Raw genomic sequence first — 24,151 nt, 5'->3', positions numbered from 1 at the left:
GAGAGAGGATGGATGAAAGACAGAAAGAGTGCTTCATAACCAAGGACCGACTACAAAACTCTTGATGAATCATTTATGAAGAGAAAAACAGCGTGGACAACAATATCCATTCCTCCCTCAAACAACAGCACCATGTCCACCCCTCTGGCCATCCAACATAAAAGACCCTAACTCTACCCCAGCAAGGGAAGAAAAGAATCTGCAGCATCATGCTCGTCCCGTCACCCGGCGTGGGGTGTAATTTATGTTTGGTGGTGTCGGTGTATGTCTCTGCCCACGAGCGGAGCATCTCTGTTTTAATTCAGGTCTTCTTTACGGGGCTCTGTTTACTTAGATCAGGAACTTAAGCTCAAGGCTGCGGGGCCCACAGCCATAATATAAACATGGCACAGCCACGCAATCAGCCTGCCACTACAGCCAGACGGGACTTATGCCTCTCGCACAAAGGCACGGGCATCCTGCTTTGGGTGAGGGATTACGACGCGCCTTTTTTTCCTGCGGAGAGTGTCAGTGTCTTACTAAGCTGGAAATGTGATTCCTTTAACACACTGTTAAGACAGCAGGCGCTCCGTTTGCCACTGGCGTTCTCATTTAGACGCGCTGAGGTGTTTGATGAGGGAGAGAAGGGACTGTAGGAAAGAATATATATGCTGTTTGTTTGTTTGTTTGTTTGTCAGCTGTTTGCTTTTACACCATTCCGGAAGTATCCAGAATAAACTGCAAAAAGATGATCCCTGTTCCACACAAATACACATGCAAACACATGCGCGTGCGCACACACACACACAGACACACACACACAGACACACACACACACACACACACACACACACACACAAACACACGCACACAGACTCACAATAAATCTCACTTGCTAGCGGCAGCAAGATTTTAAGCTGTAAAAACCCTCTTTTTGCATCTGCGAACAAACACACACAGAGACTCCAGGCACGTCCGCGCCGCCACACAAACAACCCCCACGGTGAGGATCCGGCGCTCAGCTCTCTTACTTGAGTGTAGCCACTCCGTCGGGCGTGGTGGGCATATTGAAACGCCGCATGTACTCGTGCATCTCGGGGAAGCTCTTCTTCATGTAGTCCTCCGCGCTGCTCTCCCGTACCGTCCCGAAGCGGAACCCCAGAGACGGGTGATGGAGCTGCAGACGAGAGGATCATCAGAACACACACACACACACACACACACACACACACACACACACACACACACACACATACACACACACACACACACACAGACATATGCACACACAATCAGACACTCATATAGAAACAAAGACACACACACACAGATGCAGACACACACATTCACAAACAGAAATACATAGACACAGACACAGTCAAACACATACACACACACACACACACACACACACACACACACACACACACACACACACACACACACACACAAACATACACGCAGACAAAGACCCATGAACACACACACAGACACACACACACAAAACAGATGGAGATGGCAGACAGTAAGCTGCACCAGTAGGAGTTGTCTGTAGTGTCTGATAAGCACAAAGCAACTGAAGAGACTATGGTATATGACCTCGGATTCAACTGTGATGGAATCTCTGAGGGTACCTTAACTTTGAGAGTTATCCCTGCAGTGCCATTGACTGATTGACTTCACAACACAAGGCGCAGGCTGAAAAGTAACTTGCAAACTCTTTGAAATGTAAGTTAACTCAACCTGTACGGCTAGCATACTGGTGCTTATACGCTTTCTCAAGTCGGAGATTGCTTTGTTCCCTGATCCTGCTTCTTGACCGAGACTGTAACTCACCTTTGCGTCGTGAATCCCGGAGACTTCCTCGAAGGTCTTCTCGCCGACCATGACGGCGGCCAGGTTGGCCGTGTAGCTGGACAGCACCAGCAGGCAGAAGATGGCCCACAGGTTCATGAGGAAGCGTCCTGTCCAGCACTTGGGCGTCTTGCTGGCCACGACGCGGCCGAACAGGATGGCGTAGCACAGGTTGAGCGCCGACGAGTAGGAGAAGACCCGGCGGCGGTTTCGCCCATGCGGCGTCATGCCGAAGGGGCTGTTCCACTCGTAGAGCGTGAGGAAGAGTGCGGTGATGTGCAGCGCCACGAAGATGCCCACCCACATGGACCAGTGCAGTGGCCACATGAAGGCGCCGATGGGTGCGGCCGTGTCCTTGCTGCGCACCAGGATGCCCAGGCTGGTGGAGAAGAAGGGGCTGGTGAAGTCGATGACACGGCTGCGCGCCGAGTTGATGCTGAAGGAGGTGACGGCCATGTCGGCCACGCCGTTCAGGAGGTCGCCCACCAGGCCCGTCCAGTCGCCGCCCTTCCTGGCGCCATACTTGCCGTCGCCCACGATGTAGAGGTCGAACTCGAAGTTCATGTCCTCGGCAAGCTTCTCTAGCAAGTCGATGCAGTAGCCGTAGCAGCACTTGCGGTAGTCGGAGGTCAGGGAGGGTCCACCAGCGCTACCGCCGACACCTCCAGTGGGCCCACCACCGCCGCCGCTGCTGTTGGCCTGGGCCAGCTCGCGGAACATGATGTTGAGCAGGTCCGAGCTGTTGGTGTGGGGGTCCAGGCACAGCTGTCCGGCGGGGCACTGTCCCTCGTCGTCCACCTCCCGCGTGAACACAAAAGGGTGCTCGACCAGCGTCACCACCCGCACGCGGCTCCCGGCCACCGGCAGGCCTGCCCTCCACCTGCCCCTGGGCCGGACGCCGGACCCCCCGCCGCTCTCCTGCGGCCTCCTGCCGCCACCCGGCCACAGGCCCTGCTCGTCCACCCGCAGCTGCCCGCCCTGCCACTGCGCCACCGTAACCCAGGAGGGCTGGCCCACGGCGTCGCGCTGCAGGCTCCACACATGGAACCGCTGGGCGGGCAGTATGCGGGACAGGGCCCGGTCCACCTCCACGGGGCCCGTGGCGCCGCTGAACGACGTGTTGGACAGGAACCTGAGCAGACCGAGAGGGAGGAGGATGACTGCACAGCGGGGAGGATTGATGGACTACGTGAGGTGATTAACTTTATGAGTGTACACATTAGAAGGCCCTTCTCTCCCAAGGCAAGGACAAGGGAGCATATGACTTACTGCCAAGAGAACAATAACAACAAAAGAAGAACTGTAACAAAAATAGTATCCTTTCAAAAAGAAGATGCTTCAAGGTGAAATGCATTTAATCACAAGTAAAAGGGAATACAAAGCTGGATGTGCTCACAATTAATTGTCTTCATACACACACATGTGCACACACACACACACAACGTGAAAGAGAAAGAGAGAGAGAGAGAGAGATTTAAGGTGTTCCAAATCTATTTTTATAGGTGAATACAGAAGGGAAACCAGTCCATATCGATAAATAACAGAAACTATGAGTAAGCAGGTGTCAGGAGCTAACTGCTGTGTCTCTGGGCGTCTGCGATAGGCACCTAAATGAGCTAGTAAATGGTACGCTCTGTATGCCCACCGTTTCAAAGGTTGTGTATTATAAATAAAAGAAGAAGAGCAGAAAATAAAACAACTAAATTGATTGCGTGGGTCATTAACCTCACCTCTTGGTCAAAGTTTGTGGGTGCTCGGGGAGCACATGGATACGTGAATGTACTTCATAATGCGGTGGAGAACGAGTTAGCCAGCCTGGTCAAGGCTACTGGGAATATGGATGGAGCTCGGAGGTACTACTGCATACACACGCACCATGAAGGAACACAACTGATTTCACGAATACATTTCCCCCTCCTCCATGGTAGTGGAAATGAGTCAGATATGGTTTATGTTTCCTTCACTTAACGAAAGAAAATCTATAAAACACTTTTTGATGATGAAATCTCATGGATTAGTTGTCTGCACAAGTCTTAAATAATAAGGCAGGTGTGCTCATAAAATACCAGTGTCAAAACAGCCACCACTGGGCTAACCACCCATGCCTCACAAAAACAAACACCTGTCCAGCAGGAAGCCTTGAGAAGTCTGCAGTGTTGACTATCGAGAGAGAGTGCGAGTGGTGTGATTAAGATAAGGCATTTCGCGGCAACGCTCGATAGAAATCTTAAGTAGTCTGCTTTTGAAAAGAATGCACAGTTTGCTTAAAGCTTTACTCTCTAGAACGTGAGATAGAGGCTGCTCTTTCATGTCCAGGTGAAGAGAAACATTTAACTTTGAGTCAGTGAGCTGGGAGGTGAGACGTCTTGATAAGATCGTCCCATCCTTGCGGGGGTGAGAAAGCCGAATTCAGCCCCGAGCTGAATATTTGTATTCCGGCTATGTATCGGTTAATTCCTCACGGATTATTGCTCCGAGTGAGGAATTGCAAATCTCCGACTCTCCCGAAAGGCCCAGACTCATTAATTGCCTTTCCTTCTGGAAGAGCCTACGGTAAAGCAGGTCATGTGTTACTAACAGACACAATGTCATTTCTTCCCCCACACAACTAGCCGAGGAATGATAATGATCAGGAAGCATCACGGAAGTTGAGCAGAGAGGGAGAGGAAAAACTTTGTGCCGTTGCCCTTAACAAGACCTCTCAAAGGTCCACCCTGCAACAATTACGGAGTGACACCTGGGTCAAAAATAACGATTTTATTGTTCAAATCATAGGTAATTGGTTTCCTATTATACATATTATTATATCTTAACCATAATCTAACTCACCTCACACCTAAACTTTTAACCCAGATTAAGAGTATAGTGCAATTAGCGGGCAATCAGAGGCAAAAACACCCATTTATTACAAGCTCATTCACCTTCAACTTCAGTCTCACCTTGAAACACTGCCTCTGCGCTATTAAAAATCACGACGCAATAGCTCTCAGTGTTCAGTCATTTCAAGGTACATTTGCTGGATAACAACAGCAACATAAAGGTAATTTAAATGCTGACTGATTGATTGTATAATGTTTGAATAATAACCCATGGCTGAACCTAATCACCTAAATCATTTAAAACATCCTAGCAGCGTAGAGGCCCAGCTTGGGTGTGATCTTTGATTGAGAGGTAGCAGGTGTTACCTGGCGAGGTACTGGCCAGATGAGGGCAGCTCGTGCTTGTTGGGCTTGTCGTAGCAGTTGACCATGTGCTGGATGAGCGCCAGGTCAGGCCGCACCAGAGTGGCGTTGGTCACCGCCTGGCCGATGAGCTGCAGCGCGTCGCGGATGTAGAAGCTGAGGGGCTTGCGGTTGACCTCGCCGTACGCCAGCAGGCCCTGGGGAGAGCCGATGGACTGCAGCGCGTCCAGGGCCAGAGGGCATCCCATGATCCAGTGCGTGGCGGACGCGGTCGTTGCGGAGAGGGGGGCCTGGGCAAGGCTGAGTCGGTGTGCGGCGGTCAACACGGCGGACATGCACTGCGGCTCGGAGCCCAACAGCAGCACGGAGGTGGCCAGTGGTGATGGCGCCTGGCTCAGGTGCTGCTCCACCAGCGCCAGCACCTCCTCCTCGCTCCGCGACCCCTCGTCACCCGCGGGGCCTGACAGGTCAAGGGGCTCCCACAGGTGCCAGCGTGCCCACCGCCTCCCTCGGCCCACTCCCGTGTCCGGGCCCTCGGCCTGCTCCTGGTCCTGCTCCAGCGTCTGTAGCACGCCGCTGGCCTCCCAGCCTGGACACAGCACGGCTGTGCTCCCACGCCAACCCCCCCGCTGCAGCACGGACACCAGCAGCTCTGCCAGCCCCGACGGAGGCACCCGCATCAGCATCTGCACGTGGAACCGGTTCTGAAGGAGGGGACAGAGAGAGAGAGAGAGAGAGAGAGAGAGTGAGAGTGAGAGTGAGAGTGAGAGAGATGGAGAGGTATGGGGACAGAGAGGAAGGAACAGAGAGAGAGAGGATGAGGAAAGAGAGGGAGATGGAAAAAAGAGAGGCACAGGGATAGGGAGGGAGAGAAAGAGAGAGAGAGCCAGGGCAAGGGAGAGAAAGAAAGGAATACAGAGAGGGAGTGAGACAGAAAGAAAGGGGTTGAGTCACTGAGCACACAGAGGAAGCAGGAGAGAGAGGGGGCTGAGCAACAGGGATAATAAGAGCTTTACAATAAAGACAGAAGCAAAATCAGCACTTAACACAGACACAGTTCCCTCTTTACAGAAACACACACATCAGAAAGACCCTGAACATTTAGAAAAAAATTGAACTAGTTCTTCATCCGGCTGGGGAACCTTTTCTGTGGAGCTAAGAAAATCCCTTTCATCTTCAGACCGTGTTGTTCCTCTAACCTGTTTGCTTGGAAACAGCAACGGAAAGACAGGGCGCTCCTAAAGGAAGAGCACTGCTTATGCCTTGAACTCTCTTCTCTTAAGACTGTAAATAATAAATAACTGGGGAATTAACTTCACTCTGCTGATACGGGCAGTTTCTGCGTAAAACTAACTTTCATAAAAGTGCTTTGTCTCTGACATGAGAAGCACCCTCAGAGGTTGAAAGTTAGGCACATTTGTTTAAAGTGAAGCTGGACTCCGTTCCAGCCTTTTTCCAAGGAATAGGCATAATTTCTCAGCGCTTTGGCAGAGACATTAAAAGAAGCCACACAAGCTGTGCGTGTGTGTGGGACTTAAGACCGTCTGAGGTCTGAGGGAGAAACCTCAAAACAAAAGGTAGACCAAATCCAGGGGGAGTCGGGAGAAGACACAGGAGGTGGTGGGACAAAAGGGTGCTTGGTAAAATGTCACAGTCTGATCCAATTCTCCACACAGAGCGGCAGCAGCGAGCACCCAGTGGGCCAGAGCAATCCCCAAACAGGTGCTCTTTTGATGGGGGGAGACAGAGCGGACGCAGGGGCGCTGGAGCTGAATGCCGCTGGAGATCCAGCATCAAAAACTGGGCGCCTGCAATCCCTGGGAGTGTTTGAACTCGACGGGACAGTGTGTGGATAAACAGCGGGCACGGAGACAGCAGAGTGGAAGGGACTGCGTGCAGGTAGAGGAGTGTGTGACTAGAATAACATTAGTGCCAAGAAAAGGATCTTAAAGTCTACGTGTGAGAGTGTGTGTGTGTGTGTGTGTGTGTGTGAGAGAGAGAGTGCTTGTGTGTGTGTGTGTGTGTGTGTGTGTGTGTGTGTGTGTGTGTGTGTGTGTGTGTGTTTGAGTGTGTGTGAGTGTGTGTCATTGGACTTTCACCTTCCTCTGCGTCTGACTCCAAATGAATAGCACTTCCAGAGTGAGCGACAGGGGGGAAGGACTTACCTGAATGTGAATTTTGATGAGCTCTCAGGAAGAATAGGAGTGAATGAAAGATTGGCTGGTCAAAAGCGACCAAGCAGGCTTTGGGAGGAGGAAAATGATTCTGTTAGAGTTTTGACTCATCCTTTCGCTAGATCATTCGTATATGAAAAAAGCAGAACAGTCAAATCCCTCACAAGAACATGAGTCTGATTAACTGGCCTCGTCCTGCGCAGCAGAAGGCCAAAGGCCAGAGATATGAAATATCTCCCTAATAAACCACCAGCAGAAAGATCAGGCCAACAATACGTGTCCAACTGTCAACAGTGTTTCAACTAATCCACTACTTTTAGCACTGAGGCATTAATTTGCATTGCATTTAAATTAAAAAGCTTTCTCGTCCAAAGTGCAGATTGGTATTTCAACGCTGCTGTGTACAGAGCCTTATAAGGGATTTGCATTAGGCTTTTACGAGAGGAAAATAATTGTTCATAGATCTCAGCAGCAAGTTGTCTTGGGGCTGAGGTGATGAGGGTGGGTGGCTGGGGGGTACGGGGGTCGCTGTAATGATCGCCAGTCAGATGGAATGAATATTCTCTGGTCATTTTTTCCTAATAACAACTCAGTTATGTCATGTGCATACTGGGGTATAATTGCATATAATCACTGCATTTGTCTGCCCCCCTCCCCATTCCCCCATAGTCAGTGCACGCCATACTATCTGTCACTCCCACAAAGCACAGAGGCCATGCATGCAAGTGAACCAGAACACACTCCACACCACAGCTAGCGCCTGGCCCCTTACTGCATGAAATTACTGTTTATCTTCACTTACCAGGCACTTACTCTCCCAATGGCTTCTAGTTACACTGGTAACACTGCACGTATGTGTGTGTGTGTGTGTGTGTGTGTATATATACATGATGTGTGGTTGTGTGTGTGTGTGTGTGTGTGTGTCTGTGTAAAAAACTTCTACTCTTTAATTACTGTATTATGTACTATATATATTATTTATTGTGGATGGATGCTTTATTTATAATTGTATATGCATTACCTCGAACCCTAAATGTTATCAAGTGATGATTCAGCTGCCTTCTGAATTATCAGAAAATAAGCCTTGTGGGTAATCATAATCTTTGCAGGTGCTTCTGCTTGCAGTTTCTTATCTATAATAGGTAGGTGTGTGCATATGTGTGTTTTTTTTACAGTAGTTTCATAATTCCTGCACAGCATTTGGCTGCTAAAAGCCCACTCGACAAAAACAATGACCAAATTAATGATTTAATTCCAGGGGGTGTTCACCATAAAAGGCACCACTGCATTCTGACAGTGCTAGTAAAGAGACAGCACTATTCAAGAAAAAACCCAGAACAAAGTTAAAAAACTTTGCTCTGCTCTGAATGCTCTCTTGATACGAACTACTGAGGAGTAGGTATTTAATTCTCATTGCACATGAGGGAGACGACGCAAACTGGCACAAAATAAAACTTGTTGTTTGTAATAAAATTATGATCACAATCTATAAAAAGTCTTAGATGTAAAAAGTTGCCAGTTGCGCTATTGTACTAGGATCTAAATCAAAAGGGAAAAGTGTGACTCATTTTTATCAGATACCTCATGCTATTCCCAATGGCTCACATAATTCAGCACAGACAGCAGATGCACTACTAAAATGTAACGGAAATATTGTCAACATCGTAAATGCAGGGTGATGATTAAAGTGGAGAAGGCTGCTTGTCTCTCTCCCATTCAAATGATGCATATGCAACAGATCCATTATACCTCGCAAGGTCTTCCCTTCCTGCACGAGTCACTTAGGGCAGCCAATAAGCTTTTAGCCAATTGTCTAAGCCTGCCCTGTGAATCTGTCCACAAAAGGAAGGTGTACTGCTTTCACGAATCGCAGTCACACGAATGCATTCAATGTTTAAGAAATTCTGAATAATGGATGATCTAATCCACTCCTAATAACATCAGCAAACAGATCATGGCACAGATCAATATGCACAATGTGTGTGCCTTACCTAATAAGAGGGAAAGACAAAGAAAGGTGTTATCAGATTTTCTTTCAAGGATAGAGGTTAGATGCATCCTTTCAAGGTCATTAATGAGACTCAGCCAATATATTAGCGCTTTAGGGAAAGCACTCTTTAGAGATATGTTTGTGTTTTTTTATTGCCTATTTCAGGTTCTTACTGTTAAATACTCAGGCCATGATTCTAAGATACCGTAAATCCTCGATTAATAGCCCAGGCATTTATTTGCTTCAATCTCCAAACTCAACGTGCTTATATTTGGGACAGGCATCTCTATGGGCCAGGGGCCTCATTACAAAAAACATCTGCTTGTCCTATCTTAACTTGAGTTTCAAATAGGAAAAACCTTATTACAGAAGCAATTCCTATTTCCTAACTATGACTGTCAATTTGATTATATTATTAATATTCTGTAAGATAGAGCACTAGAGAGCATGTCAATCTGCCTGCAGTATCTAGGTTTCTCTATGCCATCCTAATTTAACTTATGGAAATACTAAGTTGGGACAGCTCTTTAACGGCCAAATTCCTGTTCTAAGATAAGGTACGATTCTCCCCTGAATGTAGTTAGGAAACATGTTTCTGTAATATCAGAAATCCTAAATGTCATCCTAAACTAAGATAAGATTTCAGAGCTAGGAAGCTTTTATAATGAGGCCCCTGGCCTTTAATTACTTTCACACAAAACATTTGCTCAGCAAAGATGGGAAATACTACCAAATTGATTATTGAAAAGAGCATGAGTATTTGCCTACTTGTATACAAAGTAAGTTATTCAATAACATATAAATTATGATTGATTCATTTGATTTTGCTCTGAGAGACAGCATCTTCGTTTGAGGAACAAAGTTATCAGAAAGCAATGGACTTCACAACTAGGAGTAATTTATTATGAAAAACAATTTGATTCCTTTGATCAGTGGACTCTTACAGACTGAAGGAAAATAACTAGAATGGACACGTGTGTTTTAAACAATGCCGTCTATTTTTGTGTGCACAATCTAAGCAGCATAGAACTAACTCAAGCGGGCAATCTGGTGGGCTTTGAGGGGGTTATATACATCCAACAAAGGTCCATCAAAACGAGACCAGGCTTCTAATTGACACCTGCATGTATTTGTCCAGACTATACAGTCAATGGTCAATAGTCAAACCAGTAAAAGGGGCCTGCATCTAGTTGGGACTCTGCTTTTAATTGAGGTTTTAAGGTAATACACTTTTTGTTTTATTTCATTCTCATGGCTCAGAAAAAAAAAAAAAAGTTCATCCACAGTCCTGTCTCTGTACATGGGATCACACACAGTGGCTTGGCCCAATCCTGACCCTACTCCATCCCATCAACACAGTGCTTCAGGAGCCCAGAAAGGTGGGCTGTAATATCAACAGCAAATTGCCAGAATTGTGCACCACACCTTTAACTGTGTTGGCTGACTCACAGGGGTACAGTATCCTCTCCAGTATAGGCATATGCTAATAAGCATCAGGCTAGCATGCTTTGCTGTGGTTATTTATTTTTCACACGCTCCACTCCCAGATCAAAGTGGAGCATTGCATCTGACCTGCGGAGAGCAGCTCCTGAGGCAGGGCCTGGTGTCCAGGGGGCCAGGCAGGCGTGCTGCTCCACTCACCGTCCACAACAATCATCAAAAGCGCGCGCCAGACCCCTGTGGTAATGCTGAAGCAACACTAATGCCCAGAGCCTGCCCTCACCAAACGCTCGGCCCTGCTGACTTGACCAGCGGATGGAACTCTCAGCACTCTATCAAGGTTGCTTTTTAGGGTATGTCATTGATGGAATTATACTATGAATTGAAGAAAAGCTTAAAAGCCCATGCGTTCAATAACTCTGATGGTATTCTGTTGGAAATACAATCAACAGACATATTGAACACACCTCTAGAAGTAAGGATGAGTATTGTTGGGATTTTAGTATAGGGCCTATCAATATCATCAAATAGCATAAATTGTTATCTCAAGAACAGGTTGAAATCCCATAAATCCTAATGAAAAAGCTGTGATATGAAGAGATTCAACAGTTCTTTTGCATAAATAACAAGTTGCTTTGTTTACGTAGTTTCCTAAGGACTATAGAATGAGGAAGGAGCAATTGCTACATTGCTACAGATGACTGGGTTACATTACCTGACTCTAGAAATCTTAACATATAAATAAGCAAATTGAGCTCCAATCATTTATGATATCTAATTATGAGATTTCAGTTAACATTAACATACACAACATTACCTCCATAAACACCAATAGCAGCTGTTTATCCAGGAGCTTACCAATATTTCAACCCTGTCCAGACAGAAACTGGTTCTCGATACACATCACTATGTATGTAGTACTTTAAAAAAGTAGCCAATGGTCACAGATTAGTACATCTGTTCTTCAATGTCACAGTGTGGTTCAAGGTAGCAGCAGCAGATGAGTCAGTTCCTCAGCTTTATCCTTGCCAATGTCATACCGTGGCCCACTGGTTAGCACTCTGAACTTATAACCGGAGGGTTGCCGGTTCAAGCCCCGACCAGTGGGCCGTGGCTGAAGTGCCCTTGAGCAAGGCACTTAAACCCCTCACTGCTCCCCAAGCGCCGCCGTTGTAGCAGGCAGCTCACTGCGCTGGGATTAGTGTGTGCTTCACCTCACTGTGTGTTCACTGTGTGCTGTTTGTGTTTCACTAATTCACCGATTGGGTTAAATGCAGAGACCAAATTTCCCTCACGGGATCAAAAAAGTATATATACTTATACCTGTTTACCAAGAAGATTGTATACACATGTAGGGCACATTTTATTTGAAAAAGACTAATAATATTCAGTAATAATATAATCTGTCTTGAGCAGAATCTGATTTAACCAACTAATTATTTGCATGTATTTGATGTGTCTTCTTCTCATGTGTATTACATGTACACCACTTATTTAGGGAGAAGAGGACATCACTACCAGCTGAAGGCGTAACACTCTCAACTGGATATCTTCTCAATCACTGCAAGTTGCACACATACCATATTAGCACTGCATAAATGTCAGCATACGTCAACAGCTTTACCTGGAAATATATGCATATCTACAGTAATCACAGGGGTTGGTGAAAATTGATGGCTGCAGTTGTAATCTGAGTACAACCTGGCCATCACAATTTAACCTGCCAACACCTGTATCTGTGGCTTAACCCGCTTTTGAGCGTTGCATTATCCCAGGAGGCTGTGTATTTGGCTGCCATCATTTCCGTCTTCATTTAAATATAAATAACTAGATTCTCCAATTTTGCATCCAGTGGCAAATTACATTGAAAACTCTGGATGCTATTAGCTAGCCAAAAAAAAAAAGACAGATGAATCCAAAGGCTTTCAAGATTAGTGTGAACAACTGCTCCCAGTCAGTTTTGAAATTGCTAAATAAACAGGCGGCTGCAGGAATTTGATAGATGGGTAATCAAGTTCAGTTGACACAAGACAAATTGGTACACCACACACATAATTTACTTAATGATGAACTTCTGGCATTTAAATACCAGTTGCTCTTGCTGGTAATCATTTAATATAAATCAATTCCAGCATTTTCAGCTGGGTCTGCAAGTCCCACTATGAATGGACCTGCTGTGGACAGCATGCATGCCAGAGCTATTAGATGTCACACCGCTGGGTTCTGACCTGTTATTATTCCTGATAACTTCCCCAAATCCTATTTACCTGACACAAACTAACACACCCCTGCTTGCCCATGCTGCAAAAAGTGTCCGGGTATTCTAGGAGCATACGGCCGCCATATATTCATTACACCGTTGGAAACATTACAGGGCCATAATGAGCTTTTCCGGGCCTGGGAAACGGAAATATGTCTTTTAAAACTTCATAATAGAAACAATCCTTCACATTAGGGCCTGTGAATTCTCCAGTGAATTCCCCCACTCCCACAGAGAGACTGAACGGCGCTCGAAAATGGAAGCCATTTAGGGACAGGCCACTTTATGGATGGGGTGATTTAGCAAACGACCTGCCCAAATTTCAGCGACAGATGAGACTGTCTATACCGGAGCTTTGCGGTTCATCTGTTAAGGCTGAGGCTCATGACGAAATTTACTGCAAGGTGAGGAAGAGAGAAACAGTATGCTTTAAGCAGGTCCATGAGTCTTTTGCCATAACTTATTAAGGTAATTCCCTAAAACAGTGTTACCTCTTAGTGCATACCAAATCGTATATCTCTTTAAAACACTCAACCGTGGCAGGATGAAATCATGTTTCCCAATAGGAGGGTGATAAGGGACAATGTGTATGCTTAAGGCAACATTACACTGCAGTAAATACACTTTGGTAAAAAGACATAGGAACGGAAAGGCAAGACTAATGCATGGCATACTTCAAAAAGAAGTCATGCGTTCAGCTCGAGCACCTCTCCAACCTTACGGCTCCAGCTTTAGATAGCCTCATTTCTCTTCTCAAAGACTTACCTCATTTTGAAATCAATTACCACAAGCGGCTGATGCAACAAACAGATACCAGTGACCTAGTGTTAAAGGAAACAAAACAAAACACCTCATAGGACTACAAAATGAACACTATTTTAGGCATAATGAGGTGTTATTTAAGGCAATCTGATGACAAAAGTAAGACTTTTTTTTATAATAGCTGTACAACAATAATGTGAACCAATGCTATTTTTAAAATAACTGTGTCTGCTATGAGAGACGTGAGGCAGAGAGAGAGAGAGAGAGAGAGAGAGAGAGCTGGAGATGGAGAGAGAGAGAGATATGGAGAGAGAAAGAGAGAGAACAGAATCTGAGATTAGCAATCCTCCCAGTGCCCTCTGGCACCAGTCAAATCAGGGAGCAGAAGAAGGGTGATAACATTGAAAGAAAGAGAGAGAGAGAGAGAGAGAGAAAATGCCACAAAAAAGTGTCACTAAAACTGTTACAAAATGAGGGTTATGAGGAGCCCTCCATTTGAGCCATGTCAAACGGCCTAGTCTGTGGAAGCTGAAGTATATAAAGAGAAAAAACAGCCCTAAAATAGTGGTGTTTTATATTTATAAGGGAAAAAAATCAGTGAAACGCACAGAGAGAGAGAGCCCAGTTGGCATCGAGTGGCGGCTTTTGGCCGTTTGCATCCGTTTGCTTTTGAACGTCGCTTTGCTTCAATTAGCAGGGACAGCAGCGGGCGGGGAGATCAGACGCCGGGGCCGGGCCGGCTCTCACTCGCTCGCTCACACACAGAAGCCCCCTATCTTTAAGGCTCAGCATGCATGGCCACAGCTCGGCCCAGTCTCATCCAGCTGCTCTGCATGCAAAGCGCCTCTCCAAATGTTGATTGATAGCATTGGAGACGTAAAGGACATCGAACTGCAAAACAGGGAACGCTTTGAGCTGCCCACAGGAAATCTACACTGAAATCTTTAAGGATGTTTGAAAAGAGAAGCGGAGTTAAAAAATATATTAAAACTGGGTAAGGGGGCCTGATTCTTTCTCTCTTTGTGTGTGTGTGTGTGTGTGTGTGTGTGTGTGCGCGTGTGTGTGTGTGTGTGTGTGTGTGTGAGCAGGGTAAGAGAAGACTGGAGGAGGTATGGGGATTGAGACAGAATCGTAATTCATGACAAATGGCACATAATTTTTGGTCCGTGGATTTATGATGGGTATAGATGAAGTATCTATTAATTATTAATAAATGTTTAATTAACTTCTGAACAAATTCATCATCTACAAGGTATCCCCAGTGCATCTCAAGTAGTCGTGCTTCTTCACCACAGGTAGATAATACTGCAGCTGATAAGCAATATATCAACTTAGATAGAATGACAGCCTTAAAAACAAGTCACGAAAGAATGTCCTTCAATACAGTGACTTAGAAGTGTAGTCTGGCGTTTATAATCAAAAGGACAGGAAGTTAATCTAGAGTATACTATGTGAATGGTATACGTACAAATATTAAAAAACCCAGTTATGTTAGCTCAGACAGTCATTTGTAGTCAATTATCACTGGAAATTAACACTGGACACAATTAAGTATTTAATCATTTTAAGTACTGAACTAATAGGCAAATACTGTCACTTTGATTCGTCTAATCCAAACCAGATGTCCTCCATTTTTTCTGATTTCATGCATGAATCACTGTTTTTCTTCCCAAAATGTGACATTTGCCTGGTTGGATCTCAAAGGGAATGGCAGATTTTGGAATGGGCTGTGGACCCCAGTCTCCCAGGGGAAAGCGAGTGGAAAAAGTGAGGGACTGGGGGAATAGAAAAAGATCTATCTGAGATGTGAGTGCACAGCACACCCCATCAGAGGAGAAACACAGAGAACTCGGGCTTTGTGGTATATGTGAAAGGTCAGAGGGAATATCACTGTCTGTGTTCGGAGATACAAACACGCGAGCAACCACCACAGAGTGACAGCTGGGAGATCTATCAACCCCTGGTGGTGCATAAGCACTGTTGGAATCGGTGCCTGTGATGTAATTTTAATGGGACGAGACCAACCCAGACGAAAATGCCAAATAAAAGGATTCACACCACGGCAACAATTCCCCTCCCGATCACCACGCCAACAATTCCCCTCCCAATCCATCCATCCATCCATCAACAGACAACGAGTGGAGATGTCAAGAGAGCACCTCTACTCCACACTGTTCCACTCCTGACATTCCAACGCTGGAGAAACATGTGAATGAAGGTAGATCTGCTCTCCACAGAGCTTGCTCGCTCGCAGGTGGGGAGAACTTTCTCTTTCTCTGGCAGAGGACTGTGGAGGAGAGATCCTCAGCAGGCAACTCATCAGCCTGTCAGCCATGATGTGGAGCCTCTGGCTGGCCGAGAGGTGCTGGGGCTCTGACAGGGTGGAAATAAACACTTCCACAGAGCTGTCTCCATCCCTCTCCACCTCCTAACTACATAGTAAATTCCGGCTGATTGGACCGATATCACACTGTTTACTCTCTGCACTCTAAGGCTGGACAGGCCAGTTCTACAGTACATGACCTTGAGAAGTGTATGGGAAACATGACTCTACGACTCTAGTCGGTGGAAGAGATCGCAACAGTGTTTGGGCAATTAGGTTTTATAATGGTGCAGATGGGACAAGGCATTTTCGATACCAGAGGAAAGTAAACATACTAATACATAATACATATAATTTTTATGATGTGAGTGTCTAATATGTCAGCTTACCCTTCTTTTTATCTTGCAATGAGTCTCCTGTGTAATGTATCTCAGAAAGACAGGACTATTTTAAACCCTCATTTATGGTACAATTATGATATAAAGATGAGTTTTGTGATAACATTTTGACAAAACATATAAGCCTTAAAAAGGGTCTTTTTTGTAGGAGATGCAAGCCTTCAGATCTTCAGTCAAGCCATTCTCTCAGAGCTCTCAGAAGTAATGGTTGATAATTGAAATATTCGTGCTCTGAGGAGATAAAGTAAAGTAAGAACGGGAATGAGTCACAGAACGCCTGATCTCGTCTTCTCCACGGCTGTGCCCATGGTGACATAACACCTTCTTATGCAAATGCATATTCCATTCTTCACATACAAGTTCTATTCCACCAAAGCCTTTTCTCATTTTTAACCACAGAACAGCATATAAGATCATTCAGTTATCTACAGGTTAATTTACATAGATACTCAAGATTTGGGATGTAGTGATACGCTCAACTCACAATTCGATACAAGTCACGATTTCAAATTCACAATACAATTTCCTCACGATTGTTTTTAACAGAATAAGCTGCAGACAAATTATGACTGAAAGTATTCCTTTATTTATGTAAACTTTGAGGAACACAAGCCCTCACTCTTTGTTACCTAAGTGTCCCATTAAATGCTTATTGTGTCTTATCCGGCTTACCCTGATGAGGTGATGTTTTAAATTAGAATAATCTTTTGACCAATCTGATTACAATTTTACTATTATTGCCAATCACCGGGATGTCCTTGTTTTATCACTCCAAGCTGTGATGTCAGAGTAAGACAGTCAACCACCTGAGTCTGAACAACCAACTAACAACTGAACATGTACTGATGTCTGACGTTGAACAAGTCAAATCAAAAGCAGATTACAAACTCTTCTGTTAAAAATGACATTGTGATCAATTTTTCATCTCATCCAGGCGTACGCATTTGTATCGTATTTTTAGCTCATTCACGGTGCATCGTTACATCGCTACTCAAGATCCTACATCCAACATTTTTACCAGATGAATCGTTAAAAAAACAATAACAAACACAAGTTTACCATCAAAGTGTGACCGCCAACATCAACAACAAAGTGAAACAGAAATATAATCATAAACATAACAAAAACACTTTCTTGTCCAGATGCTTGTGGGGTTCTGGGAAAAATGTTGGCAGGTTGTGGACAGTGCGCCCATAATCCCATGCCCACCACAAGTCTGCGTGCTGCCAGAGTTGGGACAATGAATCATCTCAGTATTGAGCTCTGTGTACCAGTTTGATTCATTCAGCTCAACGCGCGCCTCCCTCTCCTCCCCTAGCATGAGCGCTGGGCTGAAATCTCAATCAGTATTTTTTCGTTGTTGTTATTTTCAGGCATGAAGTGGTTGAAGGCTGGGTACACTGGCATGCTTTATGCTTACGGCTAAATGGGGCATAAAATTGACATCTTAGACAGAGTGTGTCATATCGAGCCAAATTTCACTTGATGCCCTAACCAGATATTACAATCGGTGTAGATCAAACTCAATCTTTAGCAGATGGACAACAGGCAAAAGGAAAACAATAGCAAATGCCAGCCAGCAGTGACTCTGGCGGACGAGGCTGCCAGTGCTTTTCTAATCTGCATGTGGGCCTCATGGGTGCCCACTTGGGAATACCCTCCCGGCTGACATAAGGCATTTTGTGGGGAATAAACAAATCCATATGCAGCAGGCACGGCTGCAGGCTACCACCATCTACCTCTAGATATGGCTGCAAGATGCACAAAAAGAAATCTCTTTTTTCGACCTCCCTGACTCTTTCGAAAAAAGAAAAAGTGCTGATTAATTTGTCTCTGGACTGACAGGGGAGGAGAAAAAAAAACTGACCACCGATCTCTCTCACAGATTCCACAGCAGGATGCATTTGTTTTGATAGGTCAGCGAGACCTGTGCTCAGTGCATGGCTATACAGATGGTATTAAACTGCATGCAGATGGTATTCCGCCACCCATAGATGGGTATTAAATCATCTGAATGTGTGCACGCAGTCAGCGCTAAACCCCAGTGCCTCAGCAATGCGGACCCTCTTTGACCCTTTAAGCAGCGCTCAGAGCGCCCCCCCCCCCCATACCCCCCTTCACCCCACATCACCTGCCTGAGTCTCGGGGCGACTCCCCTCCCACTTCAGGAACTCTGCTGTCACCGACCTACGCGGCCTCTGCTTGGCTTATCTCTGCAGCGCACATGTGAGAGATTACAGGCTTCCTCCTGCAGGTATTCCACACTTTATTTACTGGCATGCCCACAACAAGGGGCCGATTGGGGCACAGACAATCACGGCTGAGCCGCTTCGATGATCGCCATTGTCAAGGGCTATGATTGCTGATGACTCTGTATGCACGTGTGTGTGTGTGTGTGTGCATGCCTATGTGGGTGACTGTGTGTGTCTGTGTGCGAGACAGACAGACACATTAGGAAGGATGGAATGGTGTCAAGACTACCTCCACCGTCAGCTCATTTGCATTTCTGCCAATGTATATGTGGATTGTGCACGACTCTGTATTTAAGCCTTGAATAGATGGCTTGAATGGATGCAAACCTGCAAGCACTTCATTTGAGGCTTATCTGTGATAACTTTATACCTGCGTAATATGGCACTCAGAGTCTGAATAAGTAGAAAGGCATTATTGAGCCGCCACAGCTGATGCTGATGTTACCCAGTGTGAACTCACAACACTGAGTGTTATCAACACGCAGTACATTAGCACACAACACATGCACACACACACACACACACACATGCAATACATTAGCACACACACACATACACATACGCACACACTCACAGACACACACAAGCACACATACATGCGCGCGCACACACACAGACGCACGCACGCACACACACACACACACACACACATACACACACACACGTACACACACTCATGCACACACTCATGCATACACGCACGCGCCCACACACACACACACATATTTAGACACACACGCACACACACACGAGTGCACACACACACACACACACACACACACACACACACACACACGCACAGGTTTTCTAGAACATCTCTGCATGCATTCTTTGAATAAACTGTAAGTAAAGCCTTGGGTTTAACAGCCATAAAATTAATATACCGCCAGTTTATTCAGAAGCATCCCTTATCTGGCCTTAAGCCTTTGGTCCAGTCCATCCCTCACAAAACACAGCAGAAACACTTCCAGTGTTTGGAAGATAACACTGATTATGTGTCACTTAGCAAAGCCGCCCCTTTGACAACTCTTACTGCTATCATTACCTTTACCGCCACCTTTATTTCTCCTGTTCTGAGCAAGATTGATCACCTGGGCGCCATCCAAGAGAGTTGCTGTTTGGTCCCTGTGGGCACAACACACTCATATCTCTTTCAAATGGAGAGAGGCACAGTGGCAAACTAGGCTGCTAACTGCATAGCGAGGAGGACCTAATTGAAAATCACAGTCTCACTGACATTAATTCTTAAACTATGAACTCGGTAACATCTCTGACATTTTCATCTGAGATCAGAGTAATTTTTAATGTTTGTGCCAAGCAAGACCCAGGACAATTGCAGCACTTTTACAGTTTCTGTACAGCCAGGTGCATTCGTTCCTCATCCTTCATTTCCAGCCCCTAAACAGGGGCCAGGCAACATTAAGCCTACTGTACTAATAACACCAGCACTAAAAAAAAAAAAGCTCAGTGGTCGGCCACAATGAAATGAAGCTGCGCGAGGTCTCCAGATTAGAATGTAATTTTGGGGCCAAGGCACAAACTCAGTGTTTCATGTGGTAATCGTTTCTCCCCTTCAGAACGAGATATCTCCTGTGCAAAGCCATCAACTTAATGAAAGCCTGGCTTAGGCAAGGAGAGACTGAGAAGAGCTGGTTCCTCACAAAAGTAATACTGCTAAGCAAACAGCCTGAATATGAAAATGAGGAATTTATACAATTTCCTACTAAAAAGTCACACTCATTACCTTAGTCACTATCACTAAATTAACACACTGAGCTATTTGTTAGAATAGACCAAAGGCATTAGGAGAGAAGCCCTCTCGTAAAAAAGCCTCTACTGGGAAGTTCAATTAAGCTGTTCTAGAAACTGTTACTCCCGTAGCAAAGACCAAGAGCCCTGGGAAGAAAAACATGTACCTCCAACTACTGCCTACATTTGTCAGATTGGAACAGCAGGACTATTTATTTTCTCTCCTTACAGGCAGTGAATTAATGGAAACGTGGTTCCCTCTCCTTTTAATTCCCACCCCTTTTAATTTCATCATAGGCAATTATGTGGGCAGCTGCACATGCCAAATCCCATTGGTCAATGAAATAAGACACTGTTGCAATCCCTGCCTCCTTCTTCAGTAATGCTTTCCTCTCAACACTGAAAGAGGGCTGTCATCACTGCTGCCGACAAGTGTGTAAAATCATAATTCACACATGCATAGAATGGGGAAAAGTGAATTTTTGGTCTTGTACTAGGACCCTGCCTTTGTGTAGACACAATTCATGATAAATATTCTGCCAAAACATAAGTAATATGTTATTATAGTCTTAAACTTTACACCCAAACAGAATTAAGAGGTGAATTTTCAGAGCATGTCAACTATCATTTACTGCAGAGATGGCTTGTGACAAATGATAATATTCCCCCCTGGCACCGCCTCTGGTCAGTCTTGTCTGTGGACCCCATTTTGTTTTGGTCTCCGAGGGCCAACTCAGAGGGCCTCTTTGTTCCATTATGCCTGTATGCTGGCAGGGTCTCCAGCAGAATGATGGATAAAAAGTCTTTTGAGGCAGCCCTCTGCCAACAGAAACCACTGCAATTGGCTGCCCTGCTGGAGAGCAAAATAACGGATGTGATTGGCACACACTGGTTATCACTGCAGAGATTGCTATAGGGTAACCCTTTCCTGCTATCTTAGGGCAAATCATCCAGAAGATTGCTATTGATAATCCACCAACAGGCTATGTCAAGCCTGCAGCGACAGTTCTGTGGAGATGTGAGGAGAGGAGGCAGGGTGAGAGAGAGGATACCTTAACCTGGTTTGTATGAATGGTGGGGGTGGTATGTGGGAAGGGTGGTCCACCAGCCAGCAGGCTTGCTGAGTGACCCTGTCTGTACTTGACCAGAACATGTAAAGAGAGGGTACTCCATGAGACAACCACTGCATATCTGCATTTAAATTTTCTGTTTTATACAGTGGGCTAGTTTGTCCTTATTTCTTGGGAAACCGATAAACGTGGACAGGAGGATGCATATGACAGAAGCTGATATGATCAAGTACATACATGAATAATAAATAATAATGAAACAGAAAAGGTAAACACACATTTGTGGATATGTACTGTAAGCAGCTGAGTGTAAAATTTAGCTAGATATGGAAGGTCACCAGTTAAAAATATTACATTTTCAAAATCTTTTATGAACTTTTACATATTCTTTACATTTTATTTTATTTTTCATTTCACAACAGCGCTCGGACATAAAACTCACTTAAACAATCCTTACCTCAGTTCTTAGTGGCTCTCCTTGTTCAATAATACTGATGAATGGTATTTCCAAAAATGTGGACATAAACTCCACTTGTATGAGCTCTTCCTGGGTCTGGGGAAAAGCGAGAACGGCAGAGACTCCCTGCACGACTATGTCCTGGCAGACACATCTGAAAAGGGATTCGGGGTCTCCGTTTTGAGGCTCCCGAGACAAGACCTCCAAGCTCAGGTTATAGGGTAAAAAGTTGTTTCCAGTTTGCCGGAGGTGGACGAGGGCGCGGTTCAGGGCAGACTGTATCCTGGACGGCTGACGAGTCGGCAAAAGCGCGCCCAAGCGCACGGTGTGTCCTATGCGTGCCAGGATGTGGCAGGGTTGCGGATGGAGATGACTGGGGTAGATAAACGTATGGAGAACGACTTGGAACCCGATGTGAAGGTATGCCAAGAATCGTGAGAACACTAAATTCATCCTGCTCCTTTCGCAACTGGAATGAGGTCTCGACAGAAGATGGCATCGCTCTCTTTCTCTCGTAGTCCAATTTTCTTGTCCTCAATTGTTTGTTAATGTTGCCGACACCAGAAGTCCGGTAAAACGACTTGAGCGTGGGTAAAATGTGCGCCCGGTTTGGGGACGAGAAAAGCTACCCGCTGGATAGACGAAGCCCCGCGCCACTGCCATTTCCCCTGCTTCTATGAGACCGCTGGCGGACAGTTTGAAAGACTACCTTCAGTAAGACTTGCAGCCCCGATATGCTGCCTGTGACCACGTCAGGCAAGAATTAGTTGAGGGTGCGTTAGGATCCACACCCCCTTCCGCCCTCTGTTTTAAAAATCACCTTTCTCATGCAGCCACTTGAGTTGATGGTGCAGCTCCTTGCACAAGCAGCAGCGCTCTCCAATGTTTAACGCATAACAGAAGTGACTGAGTCTCTGGTGCTTTATGATTATCCAAACTGAAGACATTATACGTAACGTATGTTTTTGGTAAGGATATAGATTACATATGAACTTTCATGTGTAATATAATGTAATGCTTGATTCGTATTTATATAATCTTTTCAATTCAAAACAACTGAATTTTGATACAATTTGAGGAATTGTCATGCAGACTGAGAGCAGTGTGATAATTGACATTCTTTATTTTGCAAATGTGCACTCTTTGGTGTCATGCACTGGCTAGAGGGCTTTCTCATTTCACAACCAATATTAGTGTGCCAGATGTTTTACCGGGAATGTCATGATCCCTAGCACTACATTCTCGAGGCTCAACATCAATTATCCAAATATCACCACAAGTGCCATCTGGTTCTGCACTTCTCTCTGTTACTCTGTATGCATTTGAATTTTTCATGAATGAAGCTTCCACTGATCACAAGTTACTCCGCCACATCTAAATGGCGTACGGGATTTGCATGTTTTGTTGAGAGCCATGGCATACCAAGCCCATGCTTTGACAAAGTTGCGTATAGGCCTACATTTCAGGGCATTTTGCTCTCTGAGCTCTATTTGGCGTTAATAATGATTCGGGTGTCAAAGACTAATTGAGGATTACGGCACACTGGGTGAACATGAGCCATGTGACCCGTGAACAAATTAAGTGGACTCTCCAGCCTTCAGCAGACATTACACATCATGCGTGACGCGACGCAAATGCCGGAACGCGTACCCTTCTCCAGCAATCATACATGGACAATTCAATTCCAATGACACCTCTCTGACTTTTAAGATTCTATTGGCCTATGTTTTCTCTGCTGTGAGATGTAATCTCTGTCCGAGTTCTGACGCCGAGATGACCTTGATTTATTCATGGGGAGGTCTGCTCAACAATAACATGTACCTTTGTGATGCTCGTGTGGTCTCTCCCCTCCCCGGCTCGGCTGCATCAAAAACCTGTCAGATCTGTCAGGGAGGGCGCAGCATTCCACGCTATAAATGCAGTGCATGAGTTATTCAGGGGGAAATTGATGCCGTTTCAGGACCGGCCGGGAGGAGCAAACCATTTTCACTGGTGTGATGTTGCTTTCAGCAGTCTTCATGTGCATGAGAGGCAGTGGTGCCTGTCATTCAGACCCATGCACAACAGGCTTCAGACTCATATGTGGTCTCCTTTTCACTCAAATTGGACCAGAATCAAAAGTGTGTCCTCCCTCAACACACCAATAGGGTTTGTGTTTAACTGATTAATCACTTATCAGAAAGTCAATTAAAAGAGACCTTTATCTCCCAGGGATTACCCCCACCTCCCTCAATTTGTATGAGGCTTTCCATGTAGATAAT

At 45.4% G+C, this 24,151-nt stretch overlaps 1 protein-coding gene across 1 annotated transcript in view; it reads right to left on the bottom strand.

Moving 5' to 3' along the window:
- Positions 1-22,544, bottom strand: part of grin3ba (glutamate receptor, ionotropic, N-methyl-D-aspartate 3Ba) — a 34,353-nt gene extending 11,809 nt beyond the window's left edge. The window contains exons 1-4 of the mRNA XM_042098091.1: positions 21,891-22,544; positions 5,019-5,719; positions 1,816-2,965; positions 1,011-1,156 (exon numbers count right to left, since the gene is read on the bottom strand). Coding sequence (XP_041954025.1) covers positions 1,011-1,156; positions 1,816-2,965; positions 5,019-5,719; positions 21,891-22,343 — 2,450 coding nt within the window. The 5' untranslated portion in view covers positions 22,344-22,544. The remainder of the gene's footprint in view (positions 1-1,010; positions 1,157-1,815; positions 2,966-5,018; positions 5,720-21,890) is intronic.
- Positions 22,545-24,151: the final 1,607 nt, after the last annotated feature.

This window comes from Alosa sapidissima, chromosome 1, assembly GCF_018492685.1.
Source record: "Alosa sapidissima isolate fAloSap1 chromosome 1, fAloSap1.pri, whole genome shotgun sequence".
NCBI lineage: Eukaryota > Metazoa > Chordata > Actinopteri > Clupeiformes > Clupeidae > Alosa > Alosa sapidissima.
The sequence above is the reverse complement of the archived record's forward strand: the minus strand, read 5'-3'. Positions and strand labels throughout refer to the sequence as shown.